Genomic DNA, 21,856 nt, shown 5'->3' with positions numbered 1-21,856 from the left:
CCCCCACTCAACGATTACAAACAAGCCTGGTGCAAGAGGGCATGCCAGCAGCAGTACCAGGCGTACCTGAAGATGAGGTACCAACCTGGTGAAGCCACCAAACAGGACGACTTACACACCAAACAGACAAAACAGCAAATGACAGACAGAACTAAGTGTTCCCAAAATCAAAGGATCAGGTCTAAGCTCTGCTGTCCTGCCACAGCCAGTTGTGAATTGTGATAGACAATTAAACAACTCACTGGATGAGGAGGCTCGACAAATAGAATACAGAATATAGAACAGTACAGCGCAGTGAGATGTTATTGGGGTAACATCCCATTGATTTCTAATACTTGTATAAATTAATGTCCTTTATCTGCTTACACATAGGTATGCAGGCATTGCCTTGAAGCTTCCTGCCCAGCTAGGAATTTGGTGTAAGACTTTGTAACTCCTTATCTTCCTACACATCGGTATGCAGACACTGCCTTCCTGACTGAACAGAATTAGAGTTAAACTGCCTCAAATAAGGTTAAGTGAGGAACATTTGTAAAGGTGTGAGACTTCTGAAGTATGTAACTTCTGTCAATGACAAAGGGGCCAGGGCGACTGACTTTGTTCCAGCCAGACACACTGGCAACTTGAAATTACAGTCTCGTTAACAACTTGAAATTGCCTCCTGCCATTAGCAGTCACTTCACGATCGATCGATACTATATCCTGGTCTTTTACGTTCTTGATGTAATAGTTGTTTTGTATCCTGTCTTTGTCTGTTGTAATAATTGTTTCATGTATCATGTCATTGTGAGATGTGAAATTTTTTTACGTATCATTTATTTAGTAAAGTATAAAAAAGCAGGGACTGTCCGCTGCTCGGGGAGAATTACTTATGAGACTCTGCACTCTGTGCAGGGTTAAATACAGTGATTCTCCACAGCTTGTACTTACTTGGTAATAAAGGATTTGTGTTTTTCTAAACAGGTCAGTGTCAGTATTATTGCATCAAGTCCGTGAGGGTCTCCGAAAACGAACCTGACATTTACAGGCCCTTCGGCCCACGATGTTGTGCTGACCTGCTATCCTACTAAGATCAAAACACCTTGCATACATTACATTACACTATCATCCCTGTGCCTAATCAAGAGTCACTCAAAAGTCTCCAAAGTATCTGCCTCCACTACCACTGCCGGCAGCACATTCCACAGGCCCACCACTCTCTGCGTAAAGAGCCAGCCTCTGACATCTCCCCTATAACTTTCTCCAATCACCTTAAAATTATGTTCCCTGGTAATAGTCATTTCCACCGTGGAAGCTTTCAGGGAACTGTGAACATGAATCCCAAGATCCCTCTGCTCCACCACAGTGCCAAAAATCTTTCTGTTAACCCTATGTTCTGCTTTCAAGTTTGTCCTTCCAAAATGAATCACCTCATTCTTTTCAGAGTTACAATCCATCTGCCACATCTCAGCCCAGCTCTGCATCCTATCAATGTCCCTTTACAACATAGAACATTACAACACCATAAAGGCCCTTCGGCCCTCGATGTTGTGCCAACCTGTCATACCGATCTCAAGCCCATCTAACCTACACAATTCCATGTACGTCCATATGCTTGTCCAATGACGACTTAAATGTACCTAAAGTTGGCGAATCTACTACCATTGCAGGCAAAGCGTTCCATTCCCTTATTACGCTCTGAGTAAAGGAACTACCTCTGACATCTGTCCTATATCTTTCACCCCTCAATTTAAAGCTATGCCCCCTCGTGCTCGCCGTCACCATCCTTGGAAAAAGGCTCTCCCTATCCACCCTACCTAACCCTCTGATTATTTTATATGTTTCTATTAAGTCATCTCTCAACCTTCTCTCTAATGAAAACAGCCTCAAGTCCCTCAGCCTTTTCTCGTAAGACCTTCCCTCCATACCAGGCAACATCCTACTAAATCTCCTCCGCACCCTTTCCAAAGCTTCCACATCCTTCTTATAATGCGGTGACCAGAACTGTACACAATACTCCAAGTGCGGCCGCACCAGAGCTTTGTACAGCTTCACCATAACCTCTTGGTTCCGGAACTTGATCCCTCTATTAATAAAAGCTAAAACACTGTATGCCTTCTTAACAGCCCTGTCAACCTGGGTGGCAACTTTCAAGGATCTGTGTACATGGACACCGAGATCTCTCTGCTCATCTACACTACTAAGAATCTTACCATTAGCCCAGTACTTTGCCTTCCCGGGTAGTGTCTCCCACCCATCCTCCTCCTCTAACCAAAAAAAATGGTTCTGTGTGCTTGATTGGTAAGTAACAAGTTTATTTTTTATTCTTTATTTTTTAAGTCTTAGGAATTTAGAATAATGGGAACGGAGGTCAGGGCAGTTGAATGTTCCTCCTGCAGAATGTGGGAGGTAAGGGTCACCACTAGTGTCCCTGCTGACTACATCTGCAGGAAGTGCACCCAACTTCAGCTCCTTGAAAACTGCGTTAGGGAACTGGAGCTGGAGCTGGATGAACTTCACATCATTCGGGAGGCAGAGGGGGTTTTTGAGAGGAGTTACAGGGAGGTAGTCACTCCTCAAGTACAGGAAAAAGGCAGATGGGTTACGGTTAGGGGACAGAAAGGGAACCGGCAGGCAGTGCAGGGGTCCCGTGGTCATTCCCCTCAACAATAAGTATACCGTTTTGGATAATGTCGTGGGGGACGACTTACCAGGAGAAAGCAGTGGGGCACAGGTCTCTGGCACAGAGTCTGTCCCTGCTGCTCAGAAGGGAAGGGGGAAGAGGAGCAGAGCAGTAGTCATTGGGGACTCCATAGTTAGGGGGACAGATAGGAGGTTCTGTGGGGACGAGAGAGACTCACAGTTGGTGTGTTGCATCCCAGGTGCCAGGGTGCATGATGTCTCTGATCGTGTTTTTGGAATCCTTACGGGGGAGGGGGAGCAGCCCCAAGTCGTGGTCCACATTGGTACCAACGACATAGGTAGGAAGAGTAATGGGGATTTAAGGCCGAAATTCAGGGAGCTAGGATGGAAGCTGAGAGCTAGGACGAGCAGAGTTGTTGTCTCTGGTTTGTTGCCCGTGCCACGTGCTAGTGAGGCGAGGAATAGGGAGAGAGAGGAGTTGAACACGTGGCTACAGGGATGGTGCAGGAGGGAGGGTTTTGGATTCTTGGATAATTGGGGCTCTTTCTGGGGTAGGTGGGACCTCTACAAGCAGGATGTTCTTCACCTGAACCAGAGGGGTACCGATATCCTGGGGGGGAAATTTGCTAAGACTGTTCGGGTGGGTTTAAACTAATTCAGCAGGGGGATGGGCACCAAATTTGTAGTTCGAGTATAGAAAAGGTTGAGAATAGGGTGGTCCGAAATAAAGTATCAGGGAAGCAAGATGGCACCGGCAAGCAAGAAGTTGGATTGAGTGTGTCTACTTCAATGTCAGGAGCGTCCGGAATAAGGTGGGTGAACTTGCAGCATTGGTTAGCACCTGGGACTTCGATGTTGTGGACATTTTGGAGACATGGATAGAGCAGGGACAGGAATGGTTGTTGCAGGTTCCCGGATTTAGATGTTTCAGTAAGAACAGAGAAGATGGTAAAAGGGGTGGAGGTGTGGCATTGTTGGTCAAGGACAGTATGACAGTTGCAGAAAGAATGTTTGGGGACTCGTCAACTGAGGTAGCATGGGCTGAGGTTAGAAAAAGGAAAGGAGAGGTAACCCTGTTGGGAGTTTTCTATAGGCCTCCGAATAGTTCCAGAGATGTAGAGGAAAGGATAGCAAAGATGATTCTCGATAGGAGTGAGAGAGACAGGGTAATTGTCATGGGGGACTTCAACTTTCCAGATATTGACTGGGAACACTTTCGATGGGTCAGTTTTTGTCCAGAGTGTGCAGGAGGGCTTTCAGACAGAGTATGTACATAAGCCAACAAGGGGCGAAGCCACATTAGATTTGGTACTGGGTAATGAGCCCGGCCAGGTGTTAGATTTGGAAGTAGGTGAGCGCTTTGGTGATAGCGATCACAATTCTGTTATGTTTACTTTAGTGATGGAAAGGGATAGGTGTATACCACTGGGCAAGAGTTATAGCTGGGGGAAAGGCAATTATGATGAGATTAGGCAAGATTTAGGGAGCATAGAATGGGGAAGGAAACTGCAGGGGATGGGCACATTAGAAATGTGGAGCTTATTCAAGGAAAAACTCCTGTGTGTCCTAGATAAATATGTACCTGTCAGGCAGGGAGGAAGCTGTAGAGTGCGGGAGCCGTGGTTTACAAAGGAGGTCGAATCTCTGGTCAAGAGGAAGAACAAGGCTTATGTTAGGATGAGATGTGAAGGCTCAATTAGGGCGCTTGAGGGTTACAAAGTAGCCAGGAAAGACCTAAAGGGAGAGCTCAGAAGAGCCAGGAGGAGACATGAGAAGTTGTTGGCGGATAGGATCAGGGTAACCCTAAGGCTTTCTATAGTTATTTAAGGAATAAAAGAATGACGAGAGTAATATTAGGCCCAATCAAGGATAGTAGTGGTAAGTTGTGTGTGGAGTCAGATGAGATAGGGGAAGCGCTAAATGAATATTTTTTGACAGTATTCACTCCAGAAAACGACAATGTTGTCGAAGAGAATACTGAGATACAGGCTACTAGACTAGGTGGGGTTGAGGTTCACACGGAAGAGGTATTAGAAATCCTTCAGAAGGTGAAGATAGATAAGTCCCCGGGCCAGATGGGATTTATCCTCAGATCCTCTGGGAAGCCAGGGAGGAGATTTCCCAGCCTTTGGCATTGATCTTTAACTCGTCATTGTCTACAGGAATAGTGCCAGATGACTGGAGGATAGCAAATGTGGTTCCCCTGTTCAAGAAGGGGAGTAGAGACAACCCTGGTAATGATAGACCAGTGAGCCTTTCCTTAGTTGTTGGTGAAGTGTTGGAAAAGGTTATAAGGGATAAGATTTATAATCATCTAGAAAAGAATAAATTGATTAGGGATAGTCAGCACGGTTTTGTGAAGGGAAGTTCGTGGCTCACAAACCTTATTGAGTTCTTTGAGAAGGTGACCAAACAGGTAGATGAGAGTAAACCGGTTGATGTGGTGTATATGGATTTCAGCAAGGCATTCGATAAGGTTCCCCACAATAGGCTATTGTACAAAATGCGGAGGAATGGAACTGTGGGAGACATAGCAGTTTGGATCGGAAATTGGCTTGCTGAAAGAAGACAGAGGGTGGTAGTTGATGGGAAATGTTCATCCTGGAGACCAGCTACTAGTGGTGTACCGCAAGGGGTGGTGTTGGTTGCAGCAGCAGTGCGAGCGGGAGTTTGGAGCAGGAGCCTTTTGGGAAGCCTGTGAGTCACTGTGTTTAAATCAATAAAAAGCTTACCTCGTGAATAGGCGGAGGGACGCTGAGCAGGAGCAGACACGGGACTGGTGAGTGTGTGAGGTAATATATTTGTGTGGTTGTGTTACCCGAAACACTACCCAGGTAGTGTCACCCACCCATCACCTCACACTTGTCTGCATTAAACTCCATTTGCCACCTCTCAGCCCAGCTCTGCAGCTTATCTATGTCTCTCTGCAACCTACAGCATCCTTCGGCACTATCCACAACTCCACCGACCTTAGTGTCATCTGCAAATTTACTAACCCATCCTTCTCTGTCACCTAGAACAGCCCTCTGCACTGTCCACAACTCGACCCACCTTCATATCGTCCATGAACTTACTAATCCACCCTTCCATTCCTACATCCAAAGCATTTACAAAAATCAAAAATAGAAGAGAACCCAAAACAGATCCTTGTGGCATACCACTCGTAACTGTGCACCGTGTTGAATATAAGGCCAGAAGTGGGGATGTTCGCTGATGATTGCACAATGTTCAGTACCATTCGCGACTCTTCAGACACTGAAGCAGTCCATGTTCACATGCAACAAGATCTGGACAGTATCCAGGCTTGGGCTGACAAGTGGCAAGTTACATTCATGCCACACAAATGCCAGGCGATGACCATCACCAATGGGAGACAATCTAACCACCTCCCCTTGCCATGCAATGGTGCTACCATCACTGATTCCCCCACTATTAATATCCTGAGGGTTATCATGGACCAGAAACTCAACTGGACACGCCATGTTAACAGAGTGGCTCCAAGGTCAGGCCAGAAGCCAGGAACACTGCCGTGAGTAACTCACCTCCTGACTCCTCAAAGCCTGTCCACCATCAACAAGTCACAAGTCAGGAGTGTGATGGAATAATCCCCACTTGCCTGGATAGGTGCAGCCCCAACAACACTCAAAAAGCTTGACAGCATTCGGGAAAAAGCAGCCGCTTGATTGGCACCACATCCACAAACATCCATTCCCTCCACCACCGACACTCAGTCGCAGCAGTGTGTACTATCTACAAGATACACTGCAGAATTTCACCAAAGATCCTCAGACAGCACCTTCCAAACCCACGACCACTTCCATCCAGAAGGATAAGGGCAGCAGATATATCGGAACACCATCACCTCCAAGTTCCCCTCCAAGTCACTCACCATTCTGACCTGGAAACATATCACTATTACTTCACTGTTGCAGGATCAAAATCCTGGAATTCGCTCCCTAATAGCGTCATGGGTCAACTCGCAGCAGGAGGACTGAAGTGGTTCAAGAAGGTAGCTCACCCCCACCTTCTCAAGGGCAACTACAGATGGGCAAGAAATGCTGGCCAGCCAGCAACGCCCACATCCCACAAATGAATTGGGAAAAAAACATAAGGCTATTCACCAGACTTGGGAAAGTGGGACTAGATTTGGTAGTTGTTGGTGGTATGGTCTTAATGGGCTGAATGACCTCTTCTGCAGTGTATAATTCTATGGTCCTCACCGCTGTAATGCTTCCATAATACAGCCACCAGAGGAATCGAGACATCGACAGCCCCTTGACTGAGAGTCATGTACCATTCCAAGGTTGTGGCCCATCTCATGGGCCAGGGTGGCAGCAATCGCCAGGAAGCTAGGTCTGCCGTCCTGTAAGAGAGCCGAGAGAACATTCTGGAAAAACCATCCAAATATCATCCGCAAATAACCAACAAATAACCACCACCTTCACAAGAGTCAAGAAAAAGGATGTGGAAGTTAGAGTGCAGGCATGCAAAACCATGGTTGGACCTCACTTAGAGTACTGTGAGCAGACCATACCTTAGCACTGATATACTGACCTTGGAGGAGTTCAACACAGACTTATAAGTATGATACCAGGATTTAAGTTATGAGAAAATGTTATACAAATGGGGCCTTTATTCTCTAGAATTCAGAAGGTTAAGGCATGACTTGACCAAAGTCTTCATGATATTAACGGGAAAAGACAGGGTAGATAAAGATAAGCTATTTCCACTGGTTGGGGATTCTAGAACCAGGGGCATAGACTGAGATTTAGGATCAGAGCATTCAAGAGATATGTGATGAAGCAGTTCTACACACAAAGGCTAGTAGATATTTGGAACTCTCTCCTACAAAGTTGTTAGCTTGTGAAAAGTTGTGAACTTACCAATCAACCCTCCGACATTCAAGTCAAAATCATTTATATGAACCGTAAACAGCAAATAGAATTGCAATCTTCACCTTTGAGTCTCCTGGCTTAACATAGTCTTGTGGACACTGTGTGGGGTTGACAGCTTGTAAACATTTTGATTAGTCACAGTTCAGGGCACTTGGTCACCTTGAGAGTTTGAACAATGATGTCAGAAGTGGAGTGGTTCTGTTCATGCAACTGAGAGCTCACTTCCCAGTTCTGGCCCGTTCATGACTCCAGAGACACAGCAAAGTGCATGACATACATGGCCTGGTATGACATTCCATTTTAACAATCAATTACAGAAAAGTCACTAAGAAATTAAACCAACTTCGGCACTGGAAAAGACAATGGCAAAAAACAGCCCTGTTGCACTGCAAAGTCATCCTTACTAATATCTGGGGGTTAGTGCCAAAATTGGGAAAGGTGTTTCACAGATTAGTCAAGCAATAGTCTGACATAGTCATACTCACAGAATCACATCTTACAGACAATGTCCCAGACACCACCATCGCCATCCCTGGATGTGTCCTATCTCACTGGCAGGACAGATCCAGCAAAGGTGGTGGCACAGTGGTATACATTCGGGAAGGAGTTGCCGAGGGAGTCTTCAACATTGACTCTAGACCCCGTGAAGTCTCATGGCACCAGGTAAGATGAAAAGGTAATCAGAGATAATGGGAACTGCAGATGCTGGAGAATCCAAGATTAAAAAAAGTGTGAAGCTGGATGAACACAGCAGGCCAAGCAGCATCTCAGGAGCACAAAAGCTGATGTTTTGGCCTTTCTGATGAAGGGTCAAGGCCCGAAACGTCAGCTTTTGTGCTCCTGAGATGCTGCTTGGCCTGCTGTGTTCATCCAGCTTCACACTTTGTTATCTTAAGATGAAAAGGTGGTCCTTTTTGCAACAGGGATGGAATATCAAAGGAGGGAAGAATCAGGTAAACTGGAAAGGACATTGGTGAAACTGGGCCTTGAGGAATGTGTGCAGTTCTGGTTGTTTTACTGAAGGAGAGATCTTCTCTCGCTGGAGGCAATTCAGAGAAAGTTCCATCACCTGATCCCTGGGATAACGGTATTGTCCAATGAGGAAAGGCTGGGCCTATACAAATTAGTGCTTATAAAAATGAGGGGTGATCCTTACTGAATCAAGATTCTGAGGAGTTTTGACAACATGTATGCTAACAGGATGTTTGCCCTCATGAAGAATGATTGAACAAGGGAACACAGTTTTTTGGTGAAGGGCCTTTTCTACATTTTATGAGTCTTTAATTCTACGAATAGTCCTTGTGTTGTTCAGAATGGAGGCCTCACTGTTGAGACAAGCTGACTGGTTCGTATCAATACTGTCATCAGCAGCAATTTGAGGTCCTGGACAATCAACTTTAACAATGGCTGTATGTTACAGTCCATGAGGAGTGCAATGAGGTGCGGGGAGTGGGAATAGAAGGGGAAATGGAAACTTACTGAGTTCACTCCTCCAGAATTTTCTACTGAACACATCCCACTCAATGATGCCAAACCTGTAAGGTCATGTGAAAAAGAAACACCCCTGAAAAAGAGAAATACACACCACATAATATATTAGAATGGCTCTGGTAAACATTCAAGTAGTGAATGGGTGAACTACAAAATCAGTTTATTCCTGGCTGGAGGAACTGTGCAAACAGAACAATTGCCAAACAATGGCTTACAAGGGAAGTTAGAGATAACATTAGATGCAAAAAAGAGGCAAATTGGCCACAGAAAACAATATACTACAGTATTAGGAACAGTTCGGAAGTAATCAAGGCAGAACCAAGTGATGAAGAAGGAAAAAATAGAGTATGATGCTAAGCTTGTAGGGAACATTGCTGAGATTGGACTTTCTACAGAGAAATTTCTTCATTTCTAAAGAGTAAAAGATTGTGAAAATAATGTCAGTCTCTTACAGTCAGAAACAAGGGAATTTATAGTGGAGAATAAAGAAATAGCTGATAAACTAAGTTCATACTTCACACCTGTCCTCACAAAAGAGAACACAAATAACATCCCAGATATGTTGGGAAATACGGTGGTTAATGAGATGGAGGAACTGAAGCAATTTTGTATCAGTAGAGACACAGTGCTGGGGAAATTTATGAGATTGAAGACTGATAAATCCCCAGTGAATGATAATGTGCATCCCAGGATACACAAAGAAGTGGGCCGAGAAATAATGGATGCTGGAACATAGAACATAGAACATTACAGCACAGTACAGGCCCTTCGGCCCTCGATGTTGTGCCGACCTGTCATACCAATCTCAAGCCCATCTAACCTACACTATTCCATGTACATCCATATGCTTATCCAATGACGACTTAAATGTACCTAAAGTTGGCGAATCTACTACCGTTGCAGGCAAAGCGTTCCATTCCCTTACTACTCTGAGTAAAGAAACTACCTCTGACATCTGTCCTATATCTTTCACCCCTCAATTCAAAGCTATGCCCCCTCGTGCTCGCCGTCACCATCCTAGGAAAAAGGCACTCCCGATCCACCCTATCTAACCCTCTGATTATTTTATATGTTTCAACCTTCTTCTCTCGAACAAAAACAGCCTCAAGTCTCTCAGCCTTCCCTCGTAAGAACTTCCCTCCATACCAGGCAACATACTAGTAAATCTCCTCTGCACCCTTTCCAAAGCTTCCACATCCTTCTTATAATGAGGTGACCAGAACTGTACACAATACTCCAAGTGCGGCCGCACCAGAGTTTTGTACAGCTTCACCATAACCTCTTGGTTCTGGAACTCGGTCCCTCTATTAATAAAAGCTAAACCGCTGTATGCCTTCTTAATAGCCCTGTCAACCTGGGTGGCAACTTTCAAGGATCTGTGTACATGGACACCGAGATCTCTCTGCTCATCTACACTGCTAAGAATCTTACCATTAGCCCTGTACTTTGCCTTCTGGTTACTCCTACCAAAGTGCATCACCTCACACTTGTCTGCATTAAACTCCATTTGCCACCTCTCAGCCCAGCTCTGCAACTGGTCTATGTCTCCTTGCAACCTACAGCATCCTTCGTCACTATCCACAACTCCGCCGGCCTCAGTGTTGTCTGCAAATTTACTAACCCATCCTTCTACGCCCTCATCTAGGTCATTTATAAAAATGACAAACAGCAGTGGACCCAACACCGACCCTTGCGGTACACCACTAGTAACTGGTCTCCAGGATGAACATTTCCCATCAACTACCACCTTCTGTCTTCTTTCAGCAAGCCAATTTCCGATCCAAACTGCTATATCTCCCACAATTCCATTCCTCTGCATTTTGTACAATAGCCTATTGTGGAGAACCTTATTGAACGCCTTGCTGAAATGCATATACACCACATCAACCGGTTTAGTCTCATTCCTACAGATTGGAGGGTAGCCAATGTACCACCAACACTGAAAAAAGGAAGCATGGAGAATAGGGAGAATTATGAACCAGTGAGGCAGACACTGGTAGTGGGGAAGATTTTGGAATTATAACAGACGACTTTGAAAAACAGTGTTAGAATCAGATACATACTGCATTGGTTTACAAAAGGGAAATCATGCTTGACAAATCTACTGGAATTCTTCGAGGATGTAACTAGTATAGTTGATTGAGGGTGGCCAGTGGACATTTATTTAGTTTATCTGGACTTTCAGGAAACTTTTGACAAAATTTCACATCAGAGATTAACGCATAAAATTAAAGCACATTGGATTGGGACTAGTGCAGTGAGCTGGATAGAAACTGGTTCACAGACAGCAAACACAGAGTACAAATAAATAGGATAACAAGGTGTGGAGCTGGATGAACACAGCAGGCCAAGCGGCACCTTAGGAGCAGGAAAGCTGATGTTTCGGTCCTAGATACTTCATCAGAAACAAATAAATGTGTCTTTTTCTGATGGCAGGCGGTGACGAGTGGGATACCTCGGAGAAGACTGCTAGGACCCAGCTATTCACAATATAAATTAATGATTTAGATGAGAGAACTAAATGTAATATCTCCAAATTTTTGGATGACACTCAGCTGGGTGGAGAATGTAGAGATGTTGCAGTGTGATTTAGACAGGCTGGGGGAGTGGGCAGATGTATGGCTGATGCAGTATCTTGTGGATAAGTCTGAAGCTATGCACTGCAGAAGCAAAAATGGGAAGGCGGCTCATTATCTGAACGGCTGTAATATGACAGCAAGGAATGTTGAGCGAGACTTGCCTGTCTTTGGGCAACAGATGCTGAAAGAAAGCATGCTGGTACAATAGGCAGTAAAGAGGGCAAACTGTATGATGACCTACACAATGAGAGGGGTTGAGTATGGGAATGAAGGTGCCCAAACCAGTAATATTTATATTGCTCTCTGCTGCTCCTGGCTTTGTCACACTCCTACCTGAATTACGGCTTGTACCGCATCGTAACATTTAATGTTGTATAAGAACTAGGAGCATGTGTAGGCCATTCAGATCCTTTAGCCTCTGCTGTACCATTTAATATGATCCTGGCTGATCTCATCTTGGACTCTACTTTCCTGCCCACTCTCCACAACGCTTCAACCTGTGACCACTTAAAATCTGTCCATCACCGACCTAAATTTACTTACTGTCCCACTCTGGGTGAGTGAATTTTAAACTTTTAATTAATCTCTGGAAGGTGAGGTCACATGGAATCCAGGGAGAGCTGGTAAACTGGATACACAATAGACAGACAGTAACACTGGAAGGCTGCTTGTTGGACTGGAGGCCTTTGATTAGTGGTGTGCCTCAGGGTTTGGTTTTGGGCCCTTTGCTGTTTGTTAACAATGTCTTGGATGAGAACATACAAGGCTTGTTTAGTAAGTTAAACACCAAAAGAACTGTGGATGCTGTAAATCAGGAACAAAAACAAAAGTTGCTGGAAAATCTAAATAGGTCTGACAGCATCTGTGAAGTAAAAAAATCAGAGTTAATATCTTCCTGAGAACTGATGGCAGCAAGACTCTTAAGAACAATACCTCTCAGGTTTTGGAGTAGATCTGTAGCTCGGGTTGTGGGTGTTGATGTTGGTTTGCTTGCCGAGCTGGTTTGTTGTTTTGTAGATGTTTCGTTGCCATGCTGGGTAACATCATCAGTGCAGCCTCTAACGAAGCGTTGGTGTGTTTTCCAACCTGGTTTTTAAACTCTGGGGTCCAATGAGATAGATTTCCTCACTTCCGGCTTTCCATTGTAGTGGAATGTACATGGGGCCGAGTTCAATGTGCTCATTAGTAGCATGGTTCGTGGAGTGCCATGCTTCTAGGGATTCTTGTGCCTGTCTCTGCCTAGCCTGCCCCAGGATCTTGGTGTTGACCCAGTCAAAGTGGTGGTTCTCCTTGTCCACGTGGATTGTGATGAGTGAGTATTGGTCGTGTCTTTTTGTAACCAGTTGATGTTCATGTACTCTTGATTGTCCGATGTAGTGTTTCTCGCAGTCTCTGCAGGGGATCTTGTAGGTGACATTGGTCCATTCCATGGCAGGGAGTGGGTCTTTAGTTCAGGTGAGCAGTTGTTGTAGGGATGACATGGGCTTGAGTACCACTCTGATGCCCAGCAGTCCTGTGGTGGGTTCTGACATGTTCCTGATGTAGGGTAGTGTGATAAGTGTGTCAGGGCATGTAGTAACTTTCTGATGTTGTTCATGTAGGCATCTTCAGACCCAGTTCTTTGAACATCCATTATCCTTGAAAACCAGGAAGAGGTATTCTTCTTCCTCATGGCGTAGTTCCATGTTGCTTCAGTGTGTTGTTGCCCTTTTAAACAGTGTTCACCATAAGACCAAAAGCCACAGGAGTGGAAGTAAGGCCATTTGGCCCATCAAGTCCACTCCACCTTTTTTAATCATGGCTGATGGGCATTTCAACTCCACTTCCCTGCACTCTCCCCGTAGCCCTTGATTCCTTCTGAGATCAACAATTTGTCGATCTCTGCCTTGAAGGCATCCAACGTCCCAGCCTCCACTGCACTCTGTGGCAATGAATTCCACAAGTTCACCACACTCTGGCTGAAGAAATGTTGTCTCATTTCAGTTTTAAATTTACCCCCTCTAATTTTAAGGCTGTGTCCACGTGTCCTAGTCTCCCCGCCTAACGGAAACAACTTCCTAGCGTCTACCACTTCTAAGCCATACATTATCTTGTAAGTTTCTATTAGATCTCCCCTCAACCTTCTAAAGTCTAACAAGTACAATCTCAGCATCCTGAGCCGTTCATCATACATTAAACCTACCATTCCAGGGATCATCCGTGTGAATCTCCGCTGGACACACTCCAGGGTTAGTATGTCCTTCCTGAGGTGTGGGGCCCAAAATTAGAACATAGAACATAGAACAGTACAGCACAGAACAGGCCCTTCAGCCCACAATGTTGTGCCAACCATTGATCCTCATGTATGCACCCTCAAATTTCTGTGATCATATGCATGTCCAGCAGTCTCTTAAATGTCCCCACTGACCTTGCTTCCACAACTGCTGCTAGCAACGCATTCCATGCTCTCACAACTCTCCTTGTAAAGATCCCGCCTCTGACATCCCCTCTATACTTTCTTCCAACCAGCTTAAAACTATGACCCCTCGTGCTAGCCTTTTCTGCCCTGGGAAATAGTCTCTGGCTATCAACTCTATCTATGCCTCTCATTATCTTGTATCCCTCAATTAGGTCCCCTCTCCTCCTCCTTTTCTCCAATGAAAAAAGTCCGAGCTCAGTCAACCTCTCTTCATAAGATAAGCCCTCCAGTCCAGGCAGCATCCTGGTAAACCTCCTCTGAACCCTCTCCAAAGCATCCACATCTTTCCTATAATAGGGCGCCCAGAACTGGACGCAGTATTCCAAGTGCGGTCTAACCAAAGTTTTATAGAGCTGCAACAAGATCTCACGACTCTTAAACACAATCCCCTTGCTAATGAAAGCCAAAACACCATATGCTTTCTTAACAACCCTGTCCACTTGGGTGGCCATTTTAAGGGATCTATGTATCTGCACACCAAGATCCCTCTGTTCCTCAACTCTGCCAAGAATCCTATCCTTAATCCTGTACTCAGCTTTCAAATTCGACCTTCCAAAATGCATCACCTCGCACTTATCCAGGTTGAACTCCATCTGCCACCTCTCAGCCCATCTCTGCATCCTGTCAATGTCCCGCTGCAGCCTACAACAGCCCTCTATACTGTCAACGACACCTCCAACCTTCATGTCGTCTGCAAACTTGCTGACCCATCCTTCATTCCCCTCATCCAAGTCATTAATAAAAATTACGAACAGTAGAGGCCCAAGGACAGAGCCCTGTGGAACACCACTCACCACTGACTTCCAGGCAAAATAGTTTCCTTCTACTACCACTCGCTGTCTTCTGTTGGCCAGCCAATTCTGTATCCAAGCAGCTAAGTTCCCCTGTATCCCATTCTTCCTGACCTTCTGAATGAGCCTACCATGGGGAACCTTATCAAATGCCTTGTTGAAGTCCACATACACCACATCCACAGCTTGACCCTCATCAACTTTTCTAGTCACATCCTCAAAGAACTCGCTAAGGTTTGTGAGGCATGATCTGCCCCTCACAAAGCCGTGTTGACTGCATTTAATCAAGCCATGTTCTTCCAGATGGCCATAAATCCTATCCCTCAGAATCCTTTCTAACACCTTGCAGACAACAGACGTGAGACTTACTGGTCTGTAATTGCCGGGGATTTCCCTATTTCCCTTCTTGAAGAGAGGAATTACATTTGCCTCTCTCCAGTCCTCAGGTATGACTCCAGTGGAGAGCGAGGTTGCAAAGATCTTCACAAGTGGCGGAGCAATTGCATTTCTCGTTTCCCAAAGCAGCCGAGGACAAATCTGGTCCGGGCCTGGCGACTTGTCAATCTTAATGTTTGACAAAATTTTCAGCACATCAGCTTCCTCTATCTCTATCCATTCCAGCATGCACACTTGCTGTTCAAAGGTTTCATTCGCTACAAAGTTCGTTTCTTTCGTAAAGACAGAAGCAGTATTCTAAATGGGGCCTAAGTAGAGCTTTATAAGGCCTCAGAAGCACATCGCTGCTTTTATATTCCAACCCTCTTGAGATAAACAACATTACATTCGCTTTCAAACACAGCTTCGTTTGTGCGTGCTGGGATCGTTACTGTTGAAGTTCAGTACCTGGTGTGTGTGTGTGGATTTTCAATGTACTTTCATTTGCAGTTCCCCATTTGTCTTGCGCTCTACCATGATGTCCAGGAATGAGAGCTGTTTATTTTTCTCCTCCTCTCTGGTGAATTTTATTCCGGTGAGGGTGTTGTTCATAAGTTTGTGTGTCTCCTCTAATTTGGCCTGTTTAATGATGACAAAGGTGTCATCTACATACAGTATCCACAGTTTTGGTTCGATTTGCAGAAGGGCAGTCCTTTCTAGTCTTTGTATCACTGCTTCTGCTATGAGTCTGGAGATAGGTGATCCCAAGGATATCCTGTTGATTTGCTCGTATGTTTGGCCGGTGAAAGTGAAGTGGATGGTGTGGCATAAGTCCAATAGGTTGAGTATGTTATCCTTGGAGATCATTTCACTGGGCTCGTGCTCTTATTCCAGTCGTGTTGTCATTGTTTCCCTTGCTAGTGGTATGTCTATTGATGTAATAGGGCAGTGACATCAAATCATGGTCCCTTCGTTATCTGTCTTTATGTCTTTGATGGATTTGAGGAATTCTTGGGTTGAGCGGATAGAGTGGGGAGACTTGTTAATGAGGTGTCTGAGTCTCCAGTGCCTGGTAGGGAGACTGTGGGTCTGGCAGGGACTTCCGGCTTGTGCATTTTAGGGAAGTCATAGAACCAGGGTGTGTTGGTTCCTTTCTGAGGAAGACTGTTTTGTTGATCTGTCCCGTTTGTTTAAGTCTTTGTAGCATGTAGATTTAAACAAACAGGCCAGATTTTTCGAAAGAAGGGTCTAGACCCAAAAGGGATAATGGGAACTACAGATGCTAGAGAATCCGAGATAACAAAGTGTGGAGCTGGATGAACACAACAGGCCAAGTAGCATATTAGGAGCACATTGCTTGGCCTGCTGTGTTCATCCAGCTCCACACTTCGTTATCTCTAGACCGGAAAGGTCAGATTTCCTGCTCCTCTGATGCTGATTGGACTGCTGTGTTCATCCAGCTCAACACCTTGTTGTTTCCAGTGGGAATACAGGGTTATTTTTCAGATTGATGACATGTACCCAGTGGGGATTCCACAGGGGTCTGTGCTGGGACCACAATTATGTGCATTTTTTAAAAAATTCATTCATAAAATGTGGGGGTCATAGAGTCGTAGAATCATACAGCATGGAAACAGACCCTTTGGTTCAACTAGACCATAAGACCACAAGACCATAAGACATAGGAGTGGAAGTAAGGCCATTCGGCCCATCAAGTCGACTCTGCCATTTAAATCATGGCTGATGGGCATTTCAACACCACTTCCCTGCACTCTCCCCGTAGCCCTTGATTCCTTTTGAGATCAAGAGTTTGTCGATCTCTGCCTTGAAAGCATCCAACGTCCCGGCCTCCACTGCACTCTGTGGCAATGAATTCCACAAGCCCACCACTTTCTGGCTGAAGAAATGTCGTCTCATTTCAGTTTTAAATTTACCCCCTCTAATTTTAAGGCTGTGCCCACAGGTCCTAATCTCCCCGCCTAATGGAAACAACTTCCTAGCGTCCACCCCTTCTAAACCATGCATTATCTTGTAAATTTCTATTAGATCTCCCCTCAACCTTCTAAACTCTAATGAGTACAATCCCAGGATCCTCAGCTGTTCATCATATGCTAAACCTACCATTCCAGGGATCATCCGTGTAAATCTCCGCTGGACACGTTCCAGCGCCAGTATGTCCTTCCTGAGGTGTGGGGCCCAAAATTGGATACAGTATTCTAAATGGGGCCTAACTAGAGCCTTATAAAGCCTCAGAAGCACATCGCTGCTTTTATATTCCAACTTTCTTGAGATAAACAACAACATTACATTCACTTTCTTAATTATGGACTCTACTTGAAAGTTAACCTTTAGAGAATTCTGGACCAACACTCCCAGATCCCTTTGTACTTCTGATTTGTGAATTTTCTCACCGTTTAGAAAATAGTCCATGCCTGTATTCTTTTTTCCAAAGTGCAAAACCTCACATTTACTCACATTGAATTTCATCAGCCATTTCCTGGGCCACTCTCCTAAACTGTCTCAATCTTTCTGCAGCTTCCCCACCTCCTCAGTCCTACCTGCCTGTCCACCTATCTTCGTATCATTGGCAAACTTCACCAGAATGCCCCCAGTTCCTTCATCCAGATCATTAATATGTAAGGTGAACAGCTGTGGCCCCAACACTGAACCCTGCGGGACACCACTCGTCACCGGTTGCCATTCCGAAAAAGAGACTTTTATCCCAACTCTCTGACTTCTGTCAGTCAGCCAATCCTCAATCCAAACCAGTAGCTCACCTCGAAAACCATGGGCCCTCACCTTGCTCAGCAGCCTCCCGTGAGGCACTGTATCAAAGGCCTTTTGCTAGTCTAGATAGATAACATCTACAGGGTTTCCCTGGTCTAACATACTTGTTACCTCTTCAAAGAATTCTAACAGGTTTGTCAGGCACAACCTCCCCTCACTAAAACCATGCTGACTTGTTTTAATCTGACCCTGTACTTCCAGGAATTTAGAAGTCTCATCCTTGACAATGGAATCTAGAATTTTACCAACTACTGAGGTTAGGCTAATCGGCCTATAATTTTCCATCTTTTGCCTTGATCCTTTCTTAAACAAGGGAGTTACAACAGCAATTTTCCAATCATCTGGGACTTTCCCTGACTCCAGTGACTTTTGAAAGATCACAACCAAAGCCTCCGCTATTTCCTCAGCCACCTCCCTCAGAACTCTAGGATGTAGCCCATCGGGGCCAGGGGATTTATCAATTTTTAGATCCTTTAGCTTTTCTAGCACTTTCTCTTTTGTAATGCCTACCGTACTCAACTCTGCCCCCTGGCTCTCCCTAATTGTTGGCATACTACTCATGTCTTCCACTGTGAAGACTGACGCAAAGCACTTATTAAGTTCTTCAGCTATTTCCTTATCTCCCATCACTAGCCTTCCAGCATCAATTTGGAGTGGCCCAATATCTACCTTTGCCTCTCGTTTGTTTCTTATGTATTGAAAGAAGCTTTTACTATCATTTCTAATATTACTAGCTCGCCTACCTTCATATTTGATCTGCTCCTTCCTTATTACCCACTTTGTTATCCTCTGTCTGTTTTTGTCGCCTTCCTGATCTTCTGATTTCCCAGTGCTCTTGGCCACTTTATAGGCTGTCTCTTTTTCTTTGATATATTTCCTGACTTCCTTTGTCAGCCATGGCTGTCTAATCCCACCCTGGATAATCTTTCTCTTCTTTGGGATGAACCTCTGTACTGTGTCCTCAATTACACCTGGAAACTCCTGCCATTGTTGCTCTACTGTCTTCCCCACTAGGCTTTGCTTCCAGTCGATTTTCGTCAATTCCTCTCTCATGCCCCTGTAATTACCTTTATTTAACTGTAACATCATTACATCCCATTTTGCCTTCTCTCTTTCATACTGCAGACTGAACTCGGCCATATTATGATCGCTGCCTCCTAAGTGTTCTCTTACTTTACGTTCTTTTATAAAGTCTGGCTCATTACATAGCACTAAGTCTAGAATAGCCTGCTCCCTTGTGGGCTCCATCACAAGCTGTTCCAAAAAGCCATCCTGCAAACATGCCATGAATTCTCTTTCTTTGGATCCGCCAGCAACATTATTCACCCAATCCACCTGCATATTCAAGTCCCCCATTATCACCATGACCTTGCCTTTCTGACATGCCCTATCTATTTCTCGGTGCATCTTGCGCCCCTGATCACTGTTAGGAGGTCTGTACGTAACTCCCATTATAGCTTTTTTTTTTGCCTTTGTGGTTCCTCAATTCCACCCACACAGACTCCACATCTTCTGACCCTATGTCATTTAGTGCCGTCGATTGAATTCCATTCTTAACTAACAAGGCAACCCCACCCCCTCTGCCCACCTCCCTGTCTTTTCGATATGTTGTGAATCCTTGGATGTTTAACTGCCAGCCCTGAGCTCCCTGCAACCATGTCTCTGTGATGCCTACCACATCATAATCATTCAAGAGGATTTGTGCTGTTAATTCATCTACTTTGTTGCGAGTACTACGAGCATTTAGATAAAGTGCCCTTAATGCTAGCTTTCTTATCATTATTAGAGAGGTTGGAAATCCCAAGATGTCTTAAGCTATCCTTCCTTTTTGCTGTATTTCTAGCCTGCCTCGAGCTTAAATCCACCTGTACAAATGCTATCCTGTTGCTTATCTTTCCATTTAACTCCATACTCCCTGTCTCTTTCACTTTCCCTTCCCTCCGACTCAGAAGTTTAAAGTCCTACTGACCACCCTATTTACCCTTTTCGCTCGAACACTGGTTCCAGATTGGTTCAGGTGGACACCGTCCCGATGATACAGATTCCCCGGTTCCAAAACAGATGCCAATGCCCCATGAAATGGAATCCCTCTTTCCCACACCAATCCCTTAGCAATGTGTTTACTTCCCTAACTTTCTTTTCCCTCTGCCAATTGGCACGTGGCTCGGGCAGTAATCCGGAGATTATGGCCCTTGAGGACCTGTACTTCAATTTCTTTCCTAGTGCTCCATAATTCCCGAACAAGCCCTCTACCCTAGCTTTGCCTAAGTTGTTAGTCCCAACGTGGACCACAGCAACTGGATCCTCCCCCTCCCGCCCCAATATCCTTTCAACCCGGTCGGATATGTCCTGCACCCTGGCACCGGGCAGACCATGTCGACCATGGTCCCAAACTAAACTAGCCCCACCTGCCTGCATTTGATCCACATTCCTCCAAATCTTTCCTTTCCATAAACTTACCCAAATATAATTTAAATGTTGTAATTGTCCCTGGATCTGCCACTTCCTCTGGAAGTTCATTCCACACACAAACCACTCCATGTTTTAAAAAAGTTTCCCGTTATGTACTTTTTAAATCTTTCTCCTCTCACCTTAAAAAATATGCCTGTCCACCACCAACCACCAACCCCCACCCCCACCCCCACCCCCACCCCCACCCTCGAGATGTGAAGTCCCCTGTTCTCGGGAAAAGACCCTTGCTATTTACCTCATCTGTGCTCCTTACGATTTATATCCTTTATGAGATAATCCCTTAACCTCCTACAGTCCAGTGAAAAAGGTTCCAGCCTACCCCTATAACTCTAACCGTCCATTCTCAACAACATACTGGTAAATCTTTTCTGAGCCCTCTCCAATTTAATAATATATAACAGCACAACGATAGCTTCACACAACACTTGAGAAGAGGCCTCACAAACATCCTACACAATCTCAACATGGTGTCCTAACTCCTGTCAGTCACTGGTGGTCCCTTACACATCAGAATGACTCTCTTTACTCTCAGGGCGATTCCATTGGTGGCTGTACAGGTTGATGTGGCTACTGCAGGTTGTGTTACGCTTCAGGCAGAAGGTGATTGCTGGATACGATGGGTTGGGCTTTGGTGTGCCATCACACTCATTTCACTTCCCAAAATGCTCCTCCTCTACTTTGGACTGTCTTAGGCAAGTGATTCCAAGGTGTCTGTGGAAATGTGCCAGTGAGGCTTTGAGGGGTATCATTGAAGTGCTCCCTCCGTCTGTCTGCCGCTTTCAAGTGCGGAGTAGAGCACCTGCCTGGGGAGTCTTGTATTGGCCATGTGGATGACATGGCCAGCCCATTGTAGCCAATTAAGGGTGGTCAGTGCCTTGATGCCAGGGATGTACTACTGGGCCAGCATTTAATGCTCATCTTTCATTGCCCAGAGGACAGTTAACGGCCAAACACATTGCTGCGAGTCTGAAGTCATGAGTAGGCCACCAGGTAAGAATGGCAGATTTCATTCCCTGAACGACATTAGTGGACGAGATACCTTTGTCCTGACAACAACACCGGTTTACAGTCACCATTAGACTCTTCACCTCAGATTCTTTATTGAATGCAAATTTTACCATCTGCCAAGGCAGCTTTTGAACCTGGGTCGCCAGAACATGAGCTGAGTTTCTGAATTAATAGTGTTGTGTTAATACCACTAGGCCATTGCTTCCCCACTACATATGAATGAATTGGAGGGAGGAGCCCATTGAATTATAGCTAAATTTGCAGATGACACAAAACTAGGTAGAAAGGCAGATAATGAGAGGGATACAAACTGTTTGAAAAGAGACATTGATAGGTTAAGTAAGTGGGTAATAAGTTGGCATATTGAGTATAATGTGG

The 21,856-nt window shown here is 45.1% G+C and overlaps 1 protein-coding gene across 1 annotated transcript in view; it reads right to left on the bottom strand.

Annotated features, from left to right (window-relative positions):
• The window catches only part of LOC132209536 (disintegrin and metalloproteinase domain-containing protein 12-like), a 197,082-nt gene that overhangs the window by 81,085 nt on the left and 94,141 nt on the right, over positions 1–21,856 (bottom strand). The window contains exons 10-11 of the mRNA XM_059645219.1: positions 8,997–9,081; positions 6,843–6,985 (exon numbers count right to left, since the gene is read on the bottom strand). Coding sequence (XP_059501202.1) covers positions 6,843–6,985; positions 8,997–9,081 — 228 coding nt within the window. The remainder of the gene's footprint in view (positions 1–6,842; positions 6,986–8,996; positions 9,082–21,856) is intronic.

Source organism: Stegostoma tigrinum, chromosome 1 (assembly GCF_030684315.1).
Source record: "Stegostoma tigrinum isolate sSteTig4 chromosome 1, sSteTig4.hap1, whole genome shotgun sequence".
Lineage (NCBI taxonomy): Eukaryota > Metazoa > Chordata > Chondrichthyes > Orectolobiformes > Stegostomatidae > Stegostoma > Stegostoma tigrinum.
The sequence above is the reverse complement of the archived record's forward strand: the minus strand, read 5'-3'. Positions and strand labels throughout refer to the sequence as shown.